Raw genomic sequence first — 23,192 nt, 5'->3', positions numbered from 1 at the left:
AAGCCCAAGCCAACACACGAAGAAGCCTAGCCCTAGTTAGCTTACTGTTAACAGTTTACCCTTGTTTTTGGAGCCAAAGACACAAACCCTTATGGTTTATGCCAGCTCTGGGAGTATGAAATGCTTTGAATGTGGATATGCCACTGCACTTACATTAACGTTACACAGCTTGCCGCAGGCAGCTAGCTAACGTTAGCCACAAACGCTAGCGTAACCAACCTCGCTGCCCCCTCGCAACGTTTGGTTTAACGTTATGCGAGCTCAGACTTTTTCCGCTCCTCTCGGAACCCTTGCGGAACATGTATTGCATAGTGCAATAGCGGGGTTAGCATCTGAAACGACATGTTTTGGTTGTAGTCTCTACTTTACACCAGAGACTGGAATATCTCTGTTGACACTGCACCTGCCCAGGCGCAGCTGTTTGATGTCAACGCGCGCGACAATACCCTGCGGCGTCTTGTCAATGAAAGCCAAGGCGGAAACAATGTTGGTTCTGTCTTATCGGCTCTATTTATCGGCTAAAATGTCATTATCGGAATAAAAACAAAAACGTAAAAATGGCCCATATCGGCCGATAATTTATCAGATGGATAGATCGTGCATCCCTAATACAAACCTTAGTAGGGAAGCCTGGAGGGGCCAAATGTTGAAATAACCGATAGGAATTGACAGCAGCAGAGCGGAGAGATCAGTGGCCGCTCTCTCTCTTAGGCTGTTGATTTAGCTGTAACATCACAAGGTTCAAGGGTTTGAGGTAATGACTACAATAACTTTAATGGTCCATTATCACACGGTCGATCTGATGATCTATTGACCGAGGGGTTTTGAATTGTATCAGCCGCACAAAAGCTAAAGTGTTATGTACTTATTTGACAGTGCATTGTATTCTGTGCCTGGCTGGACACCCTACCAAGGACTGTGTGAGAGAGCCGGTGTTGACATAGCATATTCATAAAGCCAGAGCGAAGTGACGTGTTGACATAGCATATTCATAATGCCACAGAGAGAGGATAGCATGCCAGTGTTTTCAGCATGACTGCAAACTTTTGTCGAGTGCCCACTTCCTGAACGGTGACGTGGTGGAGAAGAGACAGACGACCAGAAGACAAAGGGGAAGGATTACGCTCTGTGGGGGTGTGTGTGTGTGTGTGTGTGTGTGTGTGTGTGTGTGTGACGCTGTGTCGGCGTTCACATTGTGTGTGTGTGTGTGTGTGAGACGCTGTGTCGGCGTTCACATTGTGTGTGTGTGTGGGTGCACAGGCTCTTTGTTTTACTTCCTGGTACACGGCGAGCACACTTGTGTCTCTTAAGGCGGCCGATGGGCCGAGTATGTGCAGACCAGCAGAAGACGGAGGAATTTGTTCGAAGGAGCGGGTTATTTTTAGACGGTTCAGGTGATCTCGCTAATGAGACAAAGCACAGAGAAACTCATGGCTGATTTTAGGTGTGTGTGTGTGTGTGTGTGTGTGTGTGTGTGTGTGTATGTCTTGTCTGGAGGAGGCCATTTGTTGAATTAGCTGGGCCGTGTTGAAGTGTTTTGCGATTAACGTTAATCCTTGACTCTGGTGATGTAAGAGTTCTGTGCCCACCCTCCCCTCTCTGATGCTTCTCTTACCCACCCTCCCCTCTCTGATGCTTCTCTTGCCCACCCTCCCCTCTCTGATGCTTCTCTTACCCACCCTCCCCTCTCTGATGCTTCTCTTACCCACCCTCCCCTCTGATGCTTCTCTTACCCACCCTCCCCTCTCTGATGCTTCTCGTACCCACCCTCCCCTCTCTGATGCTTCTCTTACCCACCATCCCCTCTGATGCTTCTCTTGCCCACCCTCCCCTCTCTGATGCTTCTCTTACCCACCCTCCCCTCTCTGATGCTTCTCTTACCCACCCTCCCCTCTGATGCTTATCTTTCCCACCCTCCCCTCTTTGATGCTTATCTTGTCCACCCTCCCCTCTCTGATGCTTCTCTTACCCACCCTCCCCTCTCTGATGCTTCTCTTGCCCACCCTCCCCTCTCTGATGCTTCTCTTGTCCACCCTCCCCTCTCTGATGCTTCTCTTGTCCACCCTCCCCTCTCTGATGCTTCTCTTGCACGTTTAGTTGCTGTTTTTTTGTGGGCGGCAGGGGGGGGGGGTTAAGAAAGGGGGAGGAGCCCCTTTTATTTAACAAGGATGCCCTGTGCACTCACTGATTGTGTGCGCATATGCCATGTGTGCCTGCATGCATGTCTGTGCATTTGTTTGTGTGAGCGTTGCTGTCAGCGGTGGAGGAGAGGGACTCCAGCTAAGGAGGAAATGATACATGACGTCTGGAGGAGAGATAAGGCATAGGGGGGGAAGACGTGAGGAGGGATGATAGCAGCCTCTGAGCATGCCTCCAACTGAATCAGGAGATAGAAACAAAGACGTGAGGAGGGATGATAGCAGCCTCTGAGCATGCCTCCAACTGAATCAGGAGATAGAAACAAAGACGTGAGGAGGGATGATAGCAGCCTCTGAGCATGCCTCCAACTGAATCAGGAGATAGAAACAAAGACGTGAGGAGGGATGATAGCAGCCTCTGAGCATGCCTCCAACTGAATCAGGAGATAGAAACAAAGACGTGAGGAGGGATGATAGCAGCCTCTGAGCATGCCTCCAACTGAATCAGGAGATAGAAACAAAGACGTGAGGAGGGATGATAGCAGCCTCTGAGCATGCCTCCAACTGAATCAGGAGATAGAAACAAAGACGTGAGGAAGGATGATAGCAGCCTCTGAGCATGCCTCCAACTGAATCAGACGTGAGGAGGGATGATAGCAGCCTCTGAGCATGCCTCCAACTGAATCAGGAGATAGAAACAGACGTGAGGAAGGATGATAGCAGCCTCTGAGCATGCCTCCAACTGAATCAGACGTGAGGAGGGATGATAGCAGCCTCTGAGCATGCCTCCAACTGAATCAGGAGATAGAAACAAATGGCACTAGGGATGCACCAATATGTCCATATTTACACACATTTCCCCCACACCTAATTTCAGAGAACATCAAGTCTCTCCTGTAGTGGAATTAACACATTATTATGTCTACTCTTATCATGACGGCCCACTGGCAGATGCAGACATCAATACAATGCTTTTCAAAATGAACACATTCACTGGGCAAAATAAGAAAACTACTTCAACTTATGTTATGTAAACATGCCATATTCTTTTTAATCTATGGAACATCTTCTTTCAAACAAAGCGGTAAGATGATATTTGCCTGCCATCGCCACAGAAACCGATGCTGATATTTAATTTTAATTTAAAGCCTTTATCGGCCGATACGGATGACGTGCCGAATCTGCCGATATCACCGTGCATCCCGGAAAGCCACTTTTTAGAAGCTGAGGTGCACCATGTGTTTTTAGAAGCTAAGGTGCACCATGTGTTTTTAGAAGCTGAGGTGCACCATGTGTTTTTAGAAGCTGAGGTGCACCAGGTGTTTTTAGAAGCTAAGGTGCACCATGTGTTTTTAGAAGCTGAGGTGCACCATGTGTTTTTAGAAGCTGAGGTGCACCAGGTGTTTTTAGAAGCTGAGGTGCACCAGGTGTTTTTAGAAGCTAAGGTGCACCATGTGTTTTTAGAAGCTGAGGTGCACCAGGTGTTTTTAGAAGCTGAGGTGCACCATGTGTTTTTAGAAGCTAAGGTGCACCATGTGTTTTTAGAAGCTGAGGTGCACCATGTGTTTTTAGAAGCTGAGGTGCACCATGTGTTTTTAGAAGCTGAGGTGCACCAGGTGTTTTTAGAAGCTGAGGTGCACCATGTGTTTTTAGAAGCTAAGGTGCACCATGTGTTTTTAGAAGCTGAGGTGCACCAGGTGTTTTTAGAAGCTAAGGTGCACCATGTGTTTTTAGAAGCTAAGGTGCACCATGTGTTTTTAGAAGCTAAGGTGCACCATGTGTTTTTAGAAGCTGAGGTGCACCATGTGTTTTTAGAAGCTGAGGTGCACCATGTGTTTTTAGAAGCTGAGGTGCACCATGTGTTTTTAGAAGCTGAGGTGCACCATGTGTTTTTAGAAGCTGAGGTGCACCAGGTGTTTTTAGAAGCTAAGGTGCACCATGTGTTTTTAGAAGCTGAGGTGCACCATGTGTTTTTAGAAGCTGAGGTGCACCAGGTGTTTTTAGAAGCTGAGGTGCACCATGTGTTTTTAGAAGCTGAGGTGCACCAGGTGTTTTTAGAAGCTGAGGTGCACCATGTGTTTTTAGAAGCTGAGGTGCACCATGTGTTTTTACAAGCTGAGGTGCACCATGTGTTTTTAGAAGCTAAGGTGCACCATGTGTTTTTAGAAGCTAAGGTGCACCATGTGTTTTTAGAAGCTGAGGTGCACCATGTGTTTTTAGAAGCTAAGGTGCACCATGTGTTTTTACAAGCTGAGGTGCACCATGTGTTTTTAGAAGCTAAGGTGCACCATGTGTTTTTAGAAGCTGAGGTGCACCAGGTGTTTTTAGAAGCTGAGGTGCACCATGTGTTTTTAGAAGCTGAGGTGCACCAGGTGTTTTTAGAAGCTAAGGTGCACCATGTGTTTTTAGAAGCTGAGGTGCACCATGTGTTTTTAGAAGCTGAGGTGCACCAGGTGTTTTTAGAAGCTGAGGTGCACCAGGTGTTTTTAGAAGCTGAGGTGCACCAGGTGTTTTTAGAAGCTGAGGTGCACCAGGTGTTTTTAGAAGCTGAGGTGCACCATGTGTTTTTAGAAGCTGAGGTGCACCAGGTGTTTTTAGAAGCTAAGGTGCACCATGTGTTTTTAGAAGCTGAGGTGCACCAGGTGTTTTTAGAAGCTGAGGTGCACCATGTGTTTTTAGAAGCTAAGGTGCACCATGTGTTTTTAGAAGCTAAGGTGCACCATGTGTTTTTAGAAGCTAAGGTGCACCAGGTGTTTTTAGAAGCTGAGGTGCACCATGTGTTTTTAGAAGCTAAGGTGCACCATGTGTTTTTAGAAGCTGAGGTGCACCATGTGTTTTTAGAAGCTGAGGTGCACCATGTGTTTTTAGAAGCTGAGGTGCACCAGGTGTTTTTAGAAGCTAAGGTGCACCATGTGTTTTTAGAAGCTGAGGTGCACCATGTGTTTTTAGAAGCTGAGGTGCACCAGGTGTTTTTAGAAGCTGAGGTGCACCATGTGTTTTTAGAAGCTGAGGTGCACCAGGTGTTTTTAGAAGCTGAGGTGCACCATGTGTTTTTAGAAGCTGAGGTGCACCATGTGTTTTTACAAGCTGAGGTGCACCATGTGTTTTTAGAAGCTAAGGTGCACCATGTGTTTTTAGAAGCTAAGGTGCACCATGTGTTTTTAGAAGCTGAGGTGCACCATGTGTTTTTAGAAGCTAAGGTGCACCATGTGTTTTTACAAGCTGAGGTGCACCATGTGTTTTTAGAAGCTAAGGTGCACCATGTGTTTTTAGAAGCTGAGGTGCACCAGGTGTTTTTAGAAGCTGAGGTGCACCATGTGTTTTTAGAAGCTGAGGTGCACCAGGTGTTTTTAGAAGCTAAGGTGCACCATGTGTTTTTAGAAGCTGAGGTGCACCATGTGTTTTTAGAAGCTGAGGTGCACCAGGTGTTTTTAGAAGCTGAGGTGCACCAGGTGTTTTTAGAAGCTGAGGTGCACCAGGTGTTTTTAGAAGCTGAGGTGCACCAGGTGTTTTTAGAAGCTGAGGTGCACCATGTGTTTTTAGAAGCTGAGGTGCACCAGGTGTTTTTAGAAGCTAAGGTGCACCATGTGTTTTTAGAAGCTGAGGTGCACCAGGTGTTTTTAGAAGCTCAGGTGCACCATGTGTTTTTAGAAGCTAAGGTGCACCATGTGTTTTTAGAAGCTAAGGTGCACCATGTGTTTTTAGAAGCTAAGGTGCACCAGGTGTTTTTAGAAGCTGAGGTGCACCATGTGTTTTTAGAAGCTAAGGTGCACCATGTGTTTTTAGAAGCTGAGGTGCACCATGTGTTTTTAGAAGCTGAGGTGCACCATGTGTTTTTAGAAGCTAAGGTGCACCAGGTGTTTTTAGAAGCTAAGGTGCACCATGTGTTTTTAGAAGCTGAGGTGCACCAGGTGTTTTTAGAAGCTGAGGTGCACCATGTGTTTTTAGAAGCTAAGGTGCACCAGGTGTTTTTAGAAGCTGAGGTGCACCATGTGTTTTTAGAAGCTGAGGTGCACCATGTGTTTTTAGAAGCTAAGGTGCACCAGGTGTTTTTAGAAGCTAAGGTGCACCAGGTGTTTTTAGAAGCTGAGGTGCACCAGGTGTTTTTAGAAGCTAAGGTGCACCAGGTGTTTTTAGAAGCTAAGGTGCACCATGTGTTTTTAGAAGCTGAGGTGCACCAGGTGTTTTTAGAAGCTGAGGTGCACCATGTGTTTTTAGAAGCTGAGGTGCACCAGGTGTTTTTACAAGCTGAGGTGCACCATGTGTTTTTAGAAGCTGAGGTGCACCATGTGTTTTTAGAAGCTAAGGTGCACCATGTGTTTTTAGAAGCTGAGGTGCACCATGTGTTTTTAGAAGCTAAGGTGCACCATGTGTTTTTAGAAGCTGAGGTGCACCATGTGTTTTTAGAAGCTAAGGTGCACCATGTGTTTTTAGAAGCTGAGGTGCACCATGTGTTTTTAGAAGCTGAGGTGCACCAGGTGTTTTTAGAAGCTGCGGTCGCACCCAGCATGCTTTGCCCCACATCGACGTCTTGCAGGAGACTTTGGAAGGCACAGTGTTTAATCAGACCCACGTTCTGTGTCAAGAACGCAATCTTGTTAGCCATCTATTTTAACCGTGCTAATACCTGATGCTAATTGGGTAAAGCCACAGAGAGAGGCAAACAGGAGGATACAGACACGTACATGCACTGTGGAGTGCCAACCCTGTCACACCAAGCACAATACTGCTTTAGGGCTGCAACAACTAATGATTATTTCCATTGTCAATTAATTTGTTGATCAGTTTCACGGTTAATGGATTCGTTGTTTGGTCTGTACAATGTCAGAAAAAGGGCGAAAAAAAGTCGATCAGTGTTTCCCAAAGCCCAACATGACATCCTCAAATGTCTTGTTTTGTCCACAACCCAATTATATTTAGTTTACTGTCATAGAGTAAAGAAAAAATATTTACATTTAAGAAGTGGAATAAAAGAATATATATATTTTTTTTATTTTTCTCAAACCGATGAATGGATTATCAAAATAGTAGGCGATTAATTCAATAGTTGAGAACTAATCAATGAATCGTTGCAGCTCTATTACATATCGCCCATTACACGTCACCCCACCCACCCTCTCTCTCTCTCTCTCTCTCTCTCTCTCTCTCTCTCTGCTTCCGCCTGTCCTCGTTCTCTCTGTCTTTCTAACGGACGTTCTGGTTTGACCACTTAGTATTAAGCTGTCTTAATAGTGCGATGATGCCGGTGCCGAAAGCCCCGGGTATCAGCATAGCTCACACAGTGCGTGACCCAGAGCAGCGCAGAGCCGCTGTTACTGCAAAGCCCTGCACAGCACTGCATCCTATCTCCCCCTCTCCGACGTCGCACACACACATGCAGCCACTAGCTACGGAGGCAATTACCATGGCAACAGCGGCTCTCATCTCCGCCAAACAACAACTGCGGTGCATTTTCACACGTTGCAGCGAGCGTCGATTTGACTACATGTCACTGGGGGATTCTTGTCCCATCGTCTGTGTGTGTGAGAGAGCGAGAGATGTGTCATTTTCAGTGTGTAACACCCGGTGCCATTTCCTGTAATCATAACCTGTGTGTGTGCGTGCGTGCGTGCGTGCGTGCGTGTGTGTGGTGTGTGTGGTGTGTGTGTGTGTGTGTGTGTGTGCACGTGCGTGCGTGCGTGTGTGTGTGTGTGCGTGTGTGTGTGTGTGTGTGCACGTGCGTGCGTGCGTGCACATTTGCCCACGTGTGGTGGCTGAGAGCAGAGTCGGCATCAGATGTCAAAAAGACAGACAGGCTGTAAGGATCTGTCTGAAGGATTGACTAAATGAGAAGAGGACAACCTCAATCCGTTCTTACTACGGCTAATCCAGTTACAACTAAAGCCTCTCGTGTGTGTGTGTGTGTGTGTGTGTGTGTGTGTGTGTGTGCGCGCTTTCAGTCCGAGCGTGACCTGACCCAGCCCAACGGGTTGACAATTTATCCTAATTGGTTGGGTTGGGCTTGGCCTGAGCAATTCTTTTTTTTTAATGCATTTACAGTCGGCTAGACTGATACTCTCTCTTTATTCTCTCTCACTCTCTTCCATGCTTACACACACACACACACACACACACACACACACACACACACACACACACAGCTTCAGAGTTCGGGCTTCAACTTAGGCCATGTTCAGACTAGGAGGCCAAATCTGTGAAATTTGTGAACTTTAGTGACCTATTAGTGACTTCATCCAGATTGGTTTTATGAGTCTGGATGCTCCAAGTATGATTTGTGTCACTTGTCCCAAGCCACATATGGAGCTTTCGACTGATGTGACTTCATTGCGGACACGCAGATCCACCAAATCTGATTTGAACGTCACTCGCAACTCGTCATCAAATGCTTCTGCGCAGGAAAACCACGTCACCAACGTACATATTTACTGACGCCCACGTCGTTACCATAGCAACCCATGCAGATAGGCTGTTTAGGTCTGGACACACTCCCAAATCAGATTTGGGAAACCAATCAAGATAATGATGATTAAAGATTGTATCAGCAAATCAGATTTGCCTGTAATGTGAACATGGCCTTACTAGGGTCGGGTTTGTATTTTCAGGCCCGTTGAGAACTCTAGCGTGCGTGCTTGCAAGAGTTTGGTACTTTGCGTGTATGTGCCATTTTTGGTTTATTGAATTGCGAAACTTGTTCCCATTGAGATTGATCAATAGGGCCTGGGTACCGTTTACAATTACGATAAGATAAGAGACTTTATTAATCCCACACGTGGAAATTCACTCGTTACAGCAGCTCAAAGACAAGTACAGGAGAAGAGTGACACAAGTTCACACATTAAAGAACTCTCAAAAATAAACTAGATATATACACTATACTGAAAATAATGAGCACCCAGTTGCACTCTATAAAATGGAATATGTGTGTGTGTGTGTGTGTGTGTGTGTGTGTATATATATATCTATATATATAGATATATATATCTCACACGTCACATTAAAGCGAAGAACGCGTGTGGTGTGTGATATCCAGCCCTAGTCATGTGGAGGACGACATGTTTACTGCAGCTGGGTGCAGTTTAACTGCAGTGATGAAGATATACAGAACACAAGTGGAACTGAGTCCATACATCACTTGACTGCCCAGCGACCAGTGTTTGTGAACTCCTATCATTTGATGGCGTCCTGTCCTTACTGTTGCTTCTGCTTGTCTTTGTGTTTGTGTAGGCTTCCTACTGTTCAAGGACTTCTGTCTGAATGAGATAGACGAGGCTGTGCCACAGCTCAAGTTCTATGAAGAGGTGAGTATAAAGAGTGTGTGTGTGTGTGTGTGTGTGTGTGTGTGTGAGTGTGTGATAGGGTTTATGCACGACGTTGGATTTGTTGACGATACGCAGATATTTTCCAACTCTTTTGGCCGATTGCAGATGCCGATTTGTGTGCACATTTCCCCCCACCTTATTTCAGAGAGTGTCGAAGTGGAATTAACACATTATGCCTACTCTTAAATCATCCTACTCTCAAATCATCCTACTCTTAAATCATCCTACTCTCAAATCATCCTACTCTTAAATCATCCTACTCTCAAATCATCCTACTCTTAAATCATCCTACTCTCAAATCATCCTACTCTCAAATCATCCTACTCTTAAATCATCCTACTCTTAAATCATCCTACTCTTAAATCATCCTACTCTCAAATCATCCTACTCATCCTACTCTCAAATCATCCTACTCTTAAATCATCCTACTCTCAAATCATCCTACTCTCAAATCATCCTACTCTCAAATCATCCTACTCTCAAATCATCCTACTCTCAAATCATCCTACTCTCAAATCATCCTACTCTTAAATCATCCTACTCTTAAATCATCCTACTCTCAAATCATCCTACTCTTAAATCATCCTACTCTTAAATCTACTCTTAAATCACCCTACTCTTAAATCACCCTACTCTTAAATCATCCTACTCTTAAATCACCCTACTCTTAAATCATCCTACTTGGACAGGCTCCCTGAGACAAAAGTCAAGCATTTAGTCGAGCGTGGAGCATTTGGGCATAATTAAAGCTGGATTCAGCAATGTTTTTGTGTTAAAATAAGTGTCTATATTCTGACAGCAGTCACTGAAATAAGAGTGTTTGGTCAGTGACTTGGAACTCCCAACAGCAGGGGGTGCTGTACTCTGTCTCTCTCCTGTAACCCTGCAGGCAGGGTGGAAGTCTCTCTGCAACCGTAACTCGGAGAGACTCAAGGGTGGTGGCATTGGATTTGGGGTGAAAAAATACGTATAGTCCTTTAATAGCATCGCGATCCGACCTTCCGTTTCCCAGAAAATGTAAACATTTCTCTGATTGGATAGTGTGAGCGGGTGACTGCCCACTATCCAATGGAAACGGAGGGTTCGATCGCGACCTCTAAAGGACTACATGTATTTATTTCACCCCGAATCCAAAGTCGCCACTCATGAGTCTCTACGACTTAGGGTTGTGGAGACATGTCCGTCCTGCCTGCAGGACTACAGGAGAGAGATAGAGGACAGCGGGAGGGTGGGGCGTTTCAAGTCACTGACCAAACACTCTATTTCAGTGATTGCTGTCAGAATATAGAGCCATTTAACACTTATTTGAACACAAAAACATCGCTGAATGCAGCTTTAAATCATCATTTCATCAGCCTGTCATATCAGATGTTTCATTTAAAGCCTGTTTCATTTAAAGCCTGATGATGTGTCGATATCGTCCCTGCTGTGTGTGTATGTGTGTGTGTGTGGGTGTGTGTGTGTGTGTGTGTGTGTGTGTGTGTGTGTGTGTGTGTGTGTGTGTGTGTGATTAGAGGGCATCATGGGATGTCTGAGAGATTAGGCTGTAATCCCGCTCATTCAGATTGAGCCCTCCCTGTGTTGTTAAGACGCCCTGGCCTGTGTGTCTCAGATTAAAGACTATGAGAAGCTGGACTCTAAAGACTGGCCTGTGTGTCTCAGATTAAAGACTATGAGAAGCTGGACTCTAAAGACTGGCCTGTGTGTCTCAGATTAAAGACTATGAGAAGCTGGACTCTAAAGACTGGCCTGTGTGTCTCAGATTAAAGACTATGAGAAACTGGACTCTAAAGACTGGCCTGTGTGTCTCAGATTAAAGACTATGAGAAACTGGACTCTAAAGACTGGCCTGTGTGTCTCAGATTAAAGACTATGAGAAACTGGACTCTAAAGACTGGCCTGTGTGTCTCAGATTAAAGACTATGAGAAACTGGACTCTAAAGACTGGCCTGTGTGTTTCAGATTAAAGACTATGAGAAACTGGACTCTAAAGACTGGCCTGTGTGTCTCAGATTAAAGACTATGAGAAGCTGGACTCTAAAGACTGGCCTGTGTGTTTCAGATTAAAGACTATGAGAAGCTGGACTCTAAAGACTGGCCTGTGTGTCTCAGATTAAAGACTATGAGAAACTGGACTCTAAAGACTGGCCTGTGTGTCTCAGATTAAAGACTATGAGAAACTGGACTCTAAAGACTGGCCTGTGTGTCTCAGATTAAAGACTATGAGAAACTGGACTCTAAAGACTGGCCTGTGTGTCTCAGATTAAAGACTATGAGAAACTGGACTCTAAAGACTGGCCTGTGTGTCTCAGATTAAAGACTATGAGAAGCTGGACTCTAAAGACTGGCCTGTGTGTCTCAGATTAAAGACTATGAGAAGCTGGACTCTAAAGACTGGCCTGTGTGTCTCAGATTAAAGACTATGAGAAGCTGGACTCTAAAGACTGGCCTGTGTGTTTCAGATTAAAGACTATGAGAAGCTGGACTCTAAAGACTGGCCTGTGTGTCTCAGATTAAAGACTATGAGAAGCTGGACTCTAAAGACTGGCCTGTGTGTCTCAGATTAAAGACTATGAGAAGCTGGACTCTAAAGACTGGCCTGTGTGTCTCAGATTAAAGACTATGAGAAGCTGGACTCTAAATACTGGCCTGTGTGTTTCAGATTAAAGACTATGAGAAGCTGGACTCTAAAGACTGGCCTGTGTGTCTCAGATTAAAGACTATGAGAAGCTGGACTCTAAAGACTGGCCTGTGTGTCTCAGATTAAAGACTATGAGAAGCTGGACTCTAAAGACTGGCCTGTGTGTCTCAGATTAAAGACTATGAGAAGCTGGACTCTAAAGACTGGCCTGTGTGTCTCAGATTAAAGACTATGAGAAGCTGGACTCTAAAGACTGGCCTGTGTGTCTCAGATTAAAGACTATGAGAAGCTGGACTCTAAAGACTGGCCTGTGTGTCTCAGATTAAAGACTATGAGAAGCTGGACTCTAAAGACTGGCCTGTGTGTCTCAGATTAAAGACTATGAGAAGCTGGACTCTAAAGACTGGCCTGTGTGTCTCAGATTAAAGACTATGAGAAGCTGGACTCTAAAGACTGGCCTGTGTGTCTCAGATTAAAGACTATGAGAAGCTGGACTCTAAAGACTGGCCTGTGTGTTTCAGATTAAAGACTATGAGAAGCTGGACTCTAAAGACTGGCCTGTGTGTCTCAGATTAAAGACTATGAGAAGCTGGACTCTAAAGACTGGCCTGTGTGTTTCAGATTAAAGACTATGAGAAGCTGGACTCTAAAGACTGGCCTGTGTGTTTCAGATTAAAGACTATGAGAAGCTGGACTCTAAAGACTGGCCTGTGTGTTTCAGATTAAAGACTATGAGAAGCTGGACTCTAAAGACTGGCCTGTGTGTTTCAGATTAAAGACTATGAGAAGCTGGACTCTAAAGACTGGCCTGTGTGTTTCAGATTAAAGACTATGAGAAGCTGGACTCTAAAGACTGGCTTGTGTGTATCAGATTAAAGACTATGAGAAGCTGGACTCTAAAGACTGGCCTGTGTGTTTCAGATTAAAGACTATGAGAAGCTGGACTCTAAAGACTGGCCTGTGTGTTTCAGATTAAAGACTATGAGAAGCTGGACTCTAAAGACTGGCCTGTGTGTCTCAGATTAAAGACTATGAGAAGCTGGACTCTAAAGACTGGCCTGTGTGTTTCAGATTAAAGACTATGAGAAGCTGGACTCTAAAGACTGGCTTGTGTGTCTCAGATTAAAGACTATGAGAAGCTGGACTCTAAAGACTGGCCTGTGTGTCTCAGATTAAAGACTATGAGAAGCTGGACTCTAAAGACTGGCCTGTGTGTTTCAGATTAAAGACTATGAGAAGATGGACTCTAAAGACTGGCCTGTGTGTTTCAGATTAAAGACTATGAGAAGCTGGACTCTAAAGACTGGCCTGTGTGTTTCAGATTAAAGACTATGAGAAACTGGACTCTAAAGACTGGCCTGTGTGTTTCAGATTAAAGACTATGAGAAGCTGGACTCTAAAGACTGGCCTGTGTGTTTCAGATTAAAGACTATGAGAAGCTGGACTCTAAAGACTGGCCTGTGTGTTTCAGATTAAAGACTATGAGAAACTGGACTCTAAAGACTGGCCTGTGTGTCTCAGATTAAAGACTATGAGAAGCTGGACTCTAAAGACTGGCCTGTGTGTCTCAGATTAAAGACTATGAGAAGCTGGACTCTAAAGACTGGCCTGTGTGTCTCAGATTAAAGACTATGAGAAGCTGGACTCTAAAGACTGGCTTGTGTGTCTCAGATTAAAGACTATGAGAAGCTGGACTCTAAAGACTGGCCTGTGTGTTTCAGATTAAAGACTATGAGAAGCTGGACTCTAAAGACTGGCTTGTGTGTTTCAGATTAAAGACTATGAGAAGCTGGACTCTAAAGACTGGCCTGTGTGTTTCAGATTAAAGACTATGAGAAGCTGGACTCGGAGGACGACAGGTTGTGTCGCAGCCGGCAGATTTATGACGGCTACATCATGAAGGAGCTCCTGTCCTGTTCACATGTGAGGACACACACACACACACACACACACACACACGCCTTGAGTGCACGCACACACACACCTCAAGTCACACACACACACACACACACCTTAACTCACACACACATACAGCACACACCGGGTCGAGGACCTGAGTCATCTGTCCGCTCGTTTGGCCGTGTGACTAGAAGTGCGCCCACTAGCGTTTCACCTTGAGATTGAATCATGAAGACGAGAGCAACACAGAATTATGCAGGTATTTAAAGGAACACGCCGACATTTTTGGGAGATTCACCTATTTGCTAGAGCCCGACCATTACTGGATTTTTGAGGCCGATACCGATATTAGGGAGTAAAAAATATCCGATATCGATATATCGGCCGATATTCTTATATTATATAATACACATTCTTTTACACAATTTATTTGCGATGATCCCTCAAATATCAAACACTTGACAAAGATATGACTTGACATGACTTCAGATATGTAATGTAGGCAGGATATTTTACAGCTTATCAATCAACTTTATTGTCCAAAATGACATCAATGAGATGAAACCGTAAATTTCACTGGGAATTTAATAATTATAAATAACTAGAAATACAAAGAAAATAAAAATAGAACAAATATAAAATATAACTTCAGTTAAGAAAAAAGATCAAATATACACATCATGCTGTCTATAACTTAAAAAATACAAAATAAAAAAATATCTGCAATATCGGCCAAGATATCGGCCGATACGATATATCGGTTATCGACCAATAATAGCGGTGGACCGATATATATCGGTCGGGCTCTACTATCTGCCATCTTCCCGATAGTAAAGCTGTGTTCACACCGAGATATTTATTTTTCTCTCTGTCGCTCGATTCAACCCTTTGGAATCGCTCTGTCGCTGTGTTTAAATCACTCGTCAACAGGCACACGAATTGACGGACATCTGGGGGCTATAACGTTACGCAATGTCATGATGTTTGTCCACTACGAGCCACCGTAGTTGTTTACAAGCTAAGCCTATCAGTGTGCTCCTAACGCGAGCTCTATACCGGTAGTACAGACTTCACTTCATGTCAGCTGTCAGCCTGTCAATCAGCTGTCAATGCGGTTTAAACCAAGCCAGTGTGATCCTTGACTCGCTCTCACACGGCAGCCAATCAGCGTTGAACAGCGAGCGACTGACGCCAGCGTAATTTCGCTCGAGTTGGGATATTTCATCTCCGGCGACGAGCAAATTTTCGCCCTATCGCTCCGTCTCTGTCGCTCGGACGCCCAGCGATTTTTCTCCCGGGCGAATATACGCTCAATCCCTCGTTTGCATTGACTTTGTATGTAAACTCGACGCCAGCGAAAAACTTGAATAGGTCGGTGTGAACGCACCTTTAGAGGAGAAGATGGATGGCCTTCTCTTCTCTGTGCGTGCAGCAGAAAGTAGTGGCCCCGCCCCTCCGGCGACCTGCCCCACCATCTTAATACATTTAGTCCATGTCTTCTCGTTTGTTGGTAACTGTTGTTGTCTAATCGCACTGTTCCACTCGGGGGCGTGCTTCACCCTCATTACCGGCACGCCAGTGAGGCGGTCAGGAACTTGGGGCGCATGCGCTCGGCCCCTGACCGCCTCGCTGCTGTGCCGGTAATGACGGTGAAGCGCGCCCACGGGTGTAATGTTGCTTCATTGTCGAATCTAAATGGGATTAACAGAGAGCAGAGTGATGACGGGGAAGTCGTTGAGATGTTACTGGACCAGTCTGAGCTCCCATTTAGAACATCCCCTCCCTCTCGATCTGGCCCGTCTCTATCCGGCCTCTCCCACACCCGGCTGGAGCGCTCCAGAATCAGCACATACAGCAGCCCAGAACCCCACCCCCCACCCCCCACCCCATCGCTCTCCCTCCTCAGTGTGTCCGCCTGTTTCGCAGAAAGGCAACAACGTGAGATATGAAGGCAATACATTTGCAATTCATATTCTCTGCGCTAGCGTGAGCGCTTATTGAGAAGCCACATAGTACAGCGTTCTCAGGCTCTCCCCAGTCAGCCGTAAACTAAGTATCTGTCACAGGCCGACTACAGGGAGGAAGTCAGTACGCGCGCACACACTCGCACACACGCATGCACACACACACACACGCGCACACACACGTGCACGCGCAGACACATGCACACACACGTGCACACACATGCACACACAAGCACACGCGCGCACGCACACACGCGCACACACATGCACATACACACACGCGCACACACACACACACGCGCGCACACACACACTTGGGAACAGTCACATTGCGCTATAGAGCTCTCTGTATTTGACACTGGGGGACACAGATGGTTGTGTGGAAAACAGAACTGAGATTACTTGTAAACAGTGTTGGGCAAGTTACTCAGGAAGTGTAATTAGTTACTTATATTACTGATTACTCCTTTAAAAAGTAATAACATGACTTTCCCTATTACTTGGTGTCAAAACTAAGTAATTAGTTATGTTACTCATAACTTTACTATATTACTTTAGCTAGCCGCCCTTCCGTGAAAGTGACGGACAACCTGTTTACCCAGTTCCTTTTCGAACCGAATCCACTTAATTGGAACAATAATGAACCTGGCAGGAGGAGTCAACAATCAGTCAAACTGGATACTTTCTATTTATTTGCCTACCGAGGACAAAAAAACCTAATTCTGACAACACAGTAGCCTTCCATAACCCGATCTAGCTCCACCCTTTCTTTAGTACAGCGCTGGAGAAAGTAATGCAGTAACTTGAAGTTACTTGGATTAGTAACTGTAATATAATTACTTTTTGGAAATTGTAATCCCTTACATTACTAGTTACTGAGGAAAGTAATAGATTACAGTAACTAAGTGACTGTAACTAAGTTACTGCCGAACACTGCGTGTAAAGCTGCATTTTTCTCTCTCCGTTGTTTTCCATTTCATTGTATTTCCTCCTCTTTGCTCAGCCATTTTCCAAGAAAGCAGTGGACCATGTTCAGACTCACCTGGCGAAGAAGCAGGTGCCGCCCACTCTCTTTCAGGTAAGGCCTTTCAACACGCTGCATGCCTGGCTTCTGTTGCCATCACTAGTATGCTAGTCTCACGTCGCACAGTCAGCATTTATGGGTTTTGATTGGCTGGGCTGTAACGGGTTTTGATTGGCTGGGCTGTGACGGAAGTCCAGCTCTCTTCCGTGCATTGGTGCATCTAGTAAGTAATGGCATCGCTGCCAGAGTTGACTACTCAAAATAAGGCAGGTTTCCCTGTACAGTCGACACACTCACAGAGAGAGAGAGAGAGACACACACACTCACAGAGAGAGAGAGAGACACACACACACTCACAGAGAGAGAGAGAGAGAGAGAGACACACTCACTCAGAGAGAGAGAGAGAGACACACACACTCACAGAGAGAGAGAGAGACACACACAATCACAGAGAGAGAGAGACACACACACACACTCACAGAGAGAGAGAGAGAGACACACACACTCACAGAGAGAGAGAGAGACACACTCACAGAGAGAGAGAGAGACACACACAATCACAGAGAGAGAGAGACACACACACACTCACAGAGAGAGAGAGAGAGACACACACACTCACAGAGAGAGAGAGAGAGACACACTCACTCACAGAGAGAGAGAGAGACACACACAATCACAGAGAGAGAGAGACACACACACACTCACAGAGAGAGAGAGAGACACACACACTCGGAGAGAGAGAGACACACTCACTCACAGAGAGAGAGACACACACTCAGAGAGAGAGAGAGAGACACACTCACTCACAGAGAGAGAGACACACACACACTCACAGAGAGAGAGAGAGACACACACTCACAGAAAGAGAGACACACACACTCACAGAGAGAGAGACACACACTCACAGAGAGACACACACACACTCACAGAGAGAGAGAGAGACACACACTCACAGAAAGAGAGACACACACACTCACAGAAAGAGAGACACACACACTCACAGAGAGAGAGACACACACTCACAGAGAGAGAGACACACTCAGAGAGAGAGACACACACTCACAGAGAGAGAGAGACACTCACAGAGAGAGAGAGACACACTCAGAGAGAGAGAGAGAGAGAGAGAGGCACACTCACTCACAGAGAGAGAGAGACACACATGCACTCACAGAGAGAGAGACACACACACTCACTCACAGAGAGAGAGAGAGAGAGACACACACACACTCACAGAGAGAGAGAGAGACACACACACACTCACAGAAAGAGAGACACACACACTCACAGAGAGAGCGAGAGACACACACACTCACAGAGAGAGAGACACACACACTCACAGAGAGAGCGAGCCACACACACACTCACAGAAAGAGAGACACACACACTCACAGAGAGAGACATACACACTCACAGAGAGAGAGAGAGACACACACACACTCAGAGAGAGAGAGACACACACACACACACTCAGAGAGAGAGAGAGAGAGACACACACACACACTCACAGAGAGAGAGAGACACACACACTCACAGAGAGAGAGAGAGAGACACACACACACAGAGAGAGCGACACACACACACACACACACACACACACACAGTGGCTGTGTATGAAATGCAAGGAGTCAACCTATATAGGTAGTATTTCTAGGGAGGAAGTTGTAATTTGTAGGGATGGGCATCGAATTTCGAATTTTCGAATAATCGTTGTTATTATCAAGGTCGACTTTTATTATTGAAATTCGAAATTCAAAAAAAAAAAAAAAAAAAAAAAAATTTTTTTAGTGAAATGTTGCATTGTCTCCCCTGATTCTAAGTATAGTCAAATCGCTTGGTTTGAGCAAGTAAAACAATTTTTATAAGCATTTTAAGCAAGGTTTATGGAAAAATGAATGGTGGATGAAATCCCATGAAGAGGGAGAGGGGGTGACTTTGGCACCCCTTTGGCACTCAGACCTGAGCCTACTAAATATTTAATGAACCACTCATGATTGTCAAAACTGTTTTTTATTTTCGAAAATGTCAATGTCATGTAACATGTTCTTTACTTCAGTGGTGCAATGCTTGTTTGAGCTAAAAATCCACAGCAGAAGCTTTTTATATTAATTAATAAAGCCGTAGACTTAGAATCAGGGGAGACAATGCAACATTTCACTCACACAAAAAAAAAAAAATCATTTTTAATTTTTTTTACATTTTTATTTTTATTTTCGAATTTCGAATTAAATTCGAATTTGGCCAGCGAATTTCGAATAGTGTTTTTGCTAGAAATGCCCATCCCTAGTAATTTGTCAGATTTAGGCTGTCTGAAACAGGTAGGATACATTATTTGCAACCTTTCTAGGTACCTATTTTTGGCAAATTTCCACGGAAGCATGCAAGGGTTCCTTGGATGGGGTAGGATATCCCATAATACCATGTGACCCGGCTAAGTTAGCAGTGTGTAGGATATCTCATAATACCATGTGACCTGGCTAAGTTAGCAGTGTGTAGGATATCTCATAATACCATGTGACCCGGCTAAGTTAGCAGTGTGTAGGATATCTCATAATACCATGTGACCCGGCTAAGTTAGCAGTGTGTAGGATATCTCATAATACCATGTGACCCGGCTAAGTTAGCAGTGTGTAGGATATCTCATAATACCATGTGACCTGGCTAAGTTAGCAGTGTGTAGGATATCTCATAATACCATGTGACCTGGCTAAGTTAGCAGTGTGTAGGATATCTCATAATACCATGTGACCCGGCTAAGTTAGCAGTGTGTAGGATATCTCATAATACCATGTGACCTGGCTAAGTTAGCAGTGTGTAGGATATCTCATAATACCATGTGACCCGGCTAAGTTAGCAGTGTGTAGGATATCTCATAATACCATGTGACCTGGCTAAGTTAGCAGTGTGTAGGATATCTCATAATACCATGTGACCCGGCTAAGTTAGCAGTGTGTAGGATATCTCATAATACCATGTGACCCGGCTAAGTTAGCAGTGTGTAGGATATCTCATAATACCATGTGACCCGGCTAAGTTAGCAGTGTGTAGGATATCTCATAATACCATGTGACCTGGCTAAGTTAGCAGTGCTAACCAATGAAGTATGAAACTAGCCCCAAATTTCTGTTTAATGGCGGCGCCCAAAAGCCTCTCGCTAGACAACAAGTGAGACAACGTTCGCTAAAATAACAAACATCTTATCACTTTCTTTCTTTTAAAATCGTCAACAACGTCAAACATGACTTCATTTTAGTGCGGTCGGTTGTTTGTATGGTGTCAGGAAAGTCACTTTTGATGGATAGAAGGAAGAATCCTAACTGACTGGATTGGGGACACGTTAGCTAGTTAGCCTGGCTCGTGTTTTGCTCTGGCAGATCGCATTTGCGTCTGGCGATGTCAGGCTAGTAGCTAGGCAACTAGAGCTAACGCTTTGAAATAGACTTCGACGTGAGCCTCCAGTTGACAGCTAGACAGGCATATTCGAAAGCATCAGCTCAGACACACACACACACACACACACACACACACACACACACACACAGAGTTGCCACTGCCACCCTCCACTAGGGGGAATTCTCTAAATACAGGATGGCAGGGCGTGCGATGCTGCCTTGTGCCCTGAGGACGTCTGAAACCAATTCCTCCTCTGTCACTTACATTCAAACCAGGTACCTAGTTAAGCAGGTACCTACTTGAGTAGCTAGCTGATAGACAGGTTCCTTGTGTTTCATACACACCCTGTGACTTCCTCGAGTCTAGGCCTACTTTGTTATAGCATGCTACTATGGGCTGTCTCTAGGACAACTGTCTTTTTGGCTTGCCTTGGTTATGTTTGTTGGGTATTATCATAATAAGATCGGTCATATCTATGGTTAATCTTTTCCAACTCGCTCCCCATTCTAAGTTCTAAGTTTTTGAAATTGTATATGTGAAAAGGTGTGGGAACCCTGTCTGAAATCCCATAGAGAGAGACTCCCGGGCACATTCACACACACCTACACACACAGTCTTAACTGCTGTTGACACGTCTTCTCTGTCTCCCCTGCAGCCATACATAGTGGAGATCTGTGACAGCCTGAGAGGGCCCATCTTCCAGAGGTTCATCGAGAGGTGAGATGGGGGAGAGGTTGGGGTGGGGGGGGGGGGGGGGGGGGGCGTTGGCAGTGTGAGGGGAGAGAGTTCACCGTGTTGCCCCCCTCTCTTTAGACTCACACAACATTAATCCCTCTGTCTCTTTTTCTCAGTGACAAATTTACCCGTTTTTGCCAGTGGAAGAATGTGGAGCTGAATATCCACGTGAGTGTTCTGCTTTGTCCAGACGTTCTTGTGCGCTCTCTTCACAAGGATCATTTGGATGATTTGACGTGCGGTTGTACGAGGTGCTTATCGATAGTCTGTGTGAGGCCATTTACACCTGGCATTAAAGTTGCATTCAGCGATGTTTTTGTGTTCAAATAAGTGTTAAATGGCTCTATATCCTGACAGCAATCACTGAAATAGAGTGTTTGGTCAGTGACTTGAAACCCCCAACCCCCCACTGTCCTCGATCTCTTGTAGTCCTGCAGGCAGGGTGGACGTATCTCCGCAAGCGTAACTCCTAGAGACTCACGGATGGCGGGATTGGATTCGGGGTGAAAAAATACGTAGTTCTTTTGATGCATCGCGATCTGACCTTCCGTTTCTCCGAAAATGTCAACTTTTCTCTGATTGGATCAAAATTGGCGGTAACCTCAAAGTTGACATTTTCTGAGAAACGGACTGTGTATTTTTTCACCCCGAATCCAACGCCGCCATCCGGAGATACGTCCGCCCTGCCTGCAGGACTACAGGAGAGAGACAGAGGACAGTGGGGGGTTTCAAGTCACTGACCAAACACTCTATTTCAGTGATCGCTGTCGGAATATAGAGCCATTTCACACTTATTTGAACACAAAAACATCGCTGAATGCACCTTTAACATGCGTTTTCTGTGATTGGATTGCAATCAGACGGTGCTCGTCATGGGTAGGAATACAGAAGTGCTACGGTTGAGAAGATATAGTAGTACCAAAAGTTAAGCGCTGAAAACTGATAGTGATTTCCTTCAGGTGGTCAAAATGCATTCTGCTGCTGGCAGCGTTCACCGACACAGCACTCTGAAAAACAACCCCACATCAAACAATCCGAACTATCCCTTTAACGGCCTTCGTTAACCGTCATGGTGCCTGTGTTCTCTCATCCCCCCCCCCCACCACCACGCTCCTCCTCAGCTGACGATGAACGACTTCAGCGTGCATCGGATCATCGGCAGGGGCGGCTTCGGAGAGGTGTACGGCTGCAGGAAGGCCGACACGGGCAAAATGTGCGTAAGGAGCCGCGCGCGGCAAAGGGCATACGAGCGGGGCACCCGCGGTAATCTGTGAACGTCTGTCGTAACGTCATGTGATGTCTGCGCAGGTCATGTGATGCATGTGTCATGTCATGCGATGTGTGTGCCTCAGGTATGCCATGAAGTGTTTGGACAAGAAGAGGATTAAGATGAAGCAGGGGGAGACGCTGGCGCTCAATGAGAGAATCATGCTGTCGTTAGTCAGCACAGGGGTGAGTAACACACACGCACGCGCACACACACACACACACACACACACACACACACACACACACACACACACACACACACACACACACACAATCAGCAGGCTCTCCCGCTCAGCACAGGGGTGAGTTACACACACCAGGCTCCATGCAGTGTTTAGCTGTTGGGCACACTTGTACACACTGCACTGGTATAGAAAGAAAGCTGTGCTGTAGACTAGGGATGCATGATATTGGATTTTCTTTTTGCCGATATATTTACCAACCCTTTTGACCGATTGCCGATACCGATCTATGCGCCTGTATGCAGCTGCGTTGGCATCTTTTTGTGCACATACTGTACACACCATTTATATGTGGGACCCTTATTTGGATTTGCACTTTCCTATCACAGATATGCAGTACATGCTACATGCTACATGCTAGTGTTGTTGACTGCCATGCTTTTCTCTAATAGAATGATATTGGTTTCCTTGAGACCCATGGAACCCATTCAAAATCAGTGTTATGTTTTCAAAAATATTTGGTTCAAGGTTCTCACTATCTAAAATTCGACCTTTGGAGAGGTTATCATTCACCAGTATTGACACCAGTGATGGATGATGTCTGATTATAATTGCCAATCCTGCTAAAACT

At 45.4% G+C, this 23,192-nt stretch overlaps 1 protein-coding gene across 1 annotated transcript in view; it reads left to right on the top strand.

The window, feature by feature from the left end:
* Positions 1–23,192, top strand: part of grk3 (G protein-coupled receptor kinase 3) — a 105,684-nt gene that overhangs the window by 51,477 nt on the left and 31,015 nt on the right. The window contains exons 3-9 of the mRNA XM_083642340.1: positions 9,363–9,436; positions 13,920–14,021; positions 16,965–17,039; positions 21,031–21,092; positions 21,227–21,278; positions 22,232–22,323; positions 22,463–22,562. Of these exons, the coding sequence (XP_083498466.1) occupies positions 9,363–9,436; positions 13,920–14,021; positions 16,965–17,039; positions 21,031–21,092; positions 21,227–21,278; positions 22,232–22,323; positions 22,463–22,562 (557 nt within the window). The remainder of the gene's footprint in view (positions 1–9,362; positions 9,437–13,919; positions 14,022–16,964; positions 17,040–21,030; positions 21,093–21,226; positions 21,279–22,231; positions 22,324–22,462; positions 22,563–23,192) is intronic.

This window comes from Poromitra crassiceps (assembly GCF_964638095.1).
Source record: "Poromitra crassiceps genome assembly, chromosome: 8".
Lineage (NCBI taxonomy): Eukaryota > Metazoa > Chordata > Actinopteri > Beryciformes > Melamphaidae > Poromitra > Poromitra crassiceps.
This window is presented reverse-complemented; position numbering and strand designations above follow the sequence as displayed.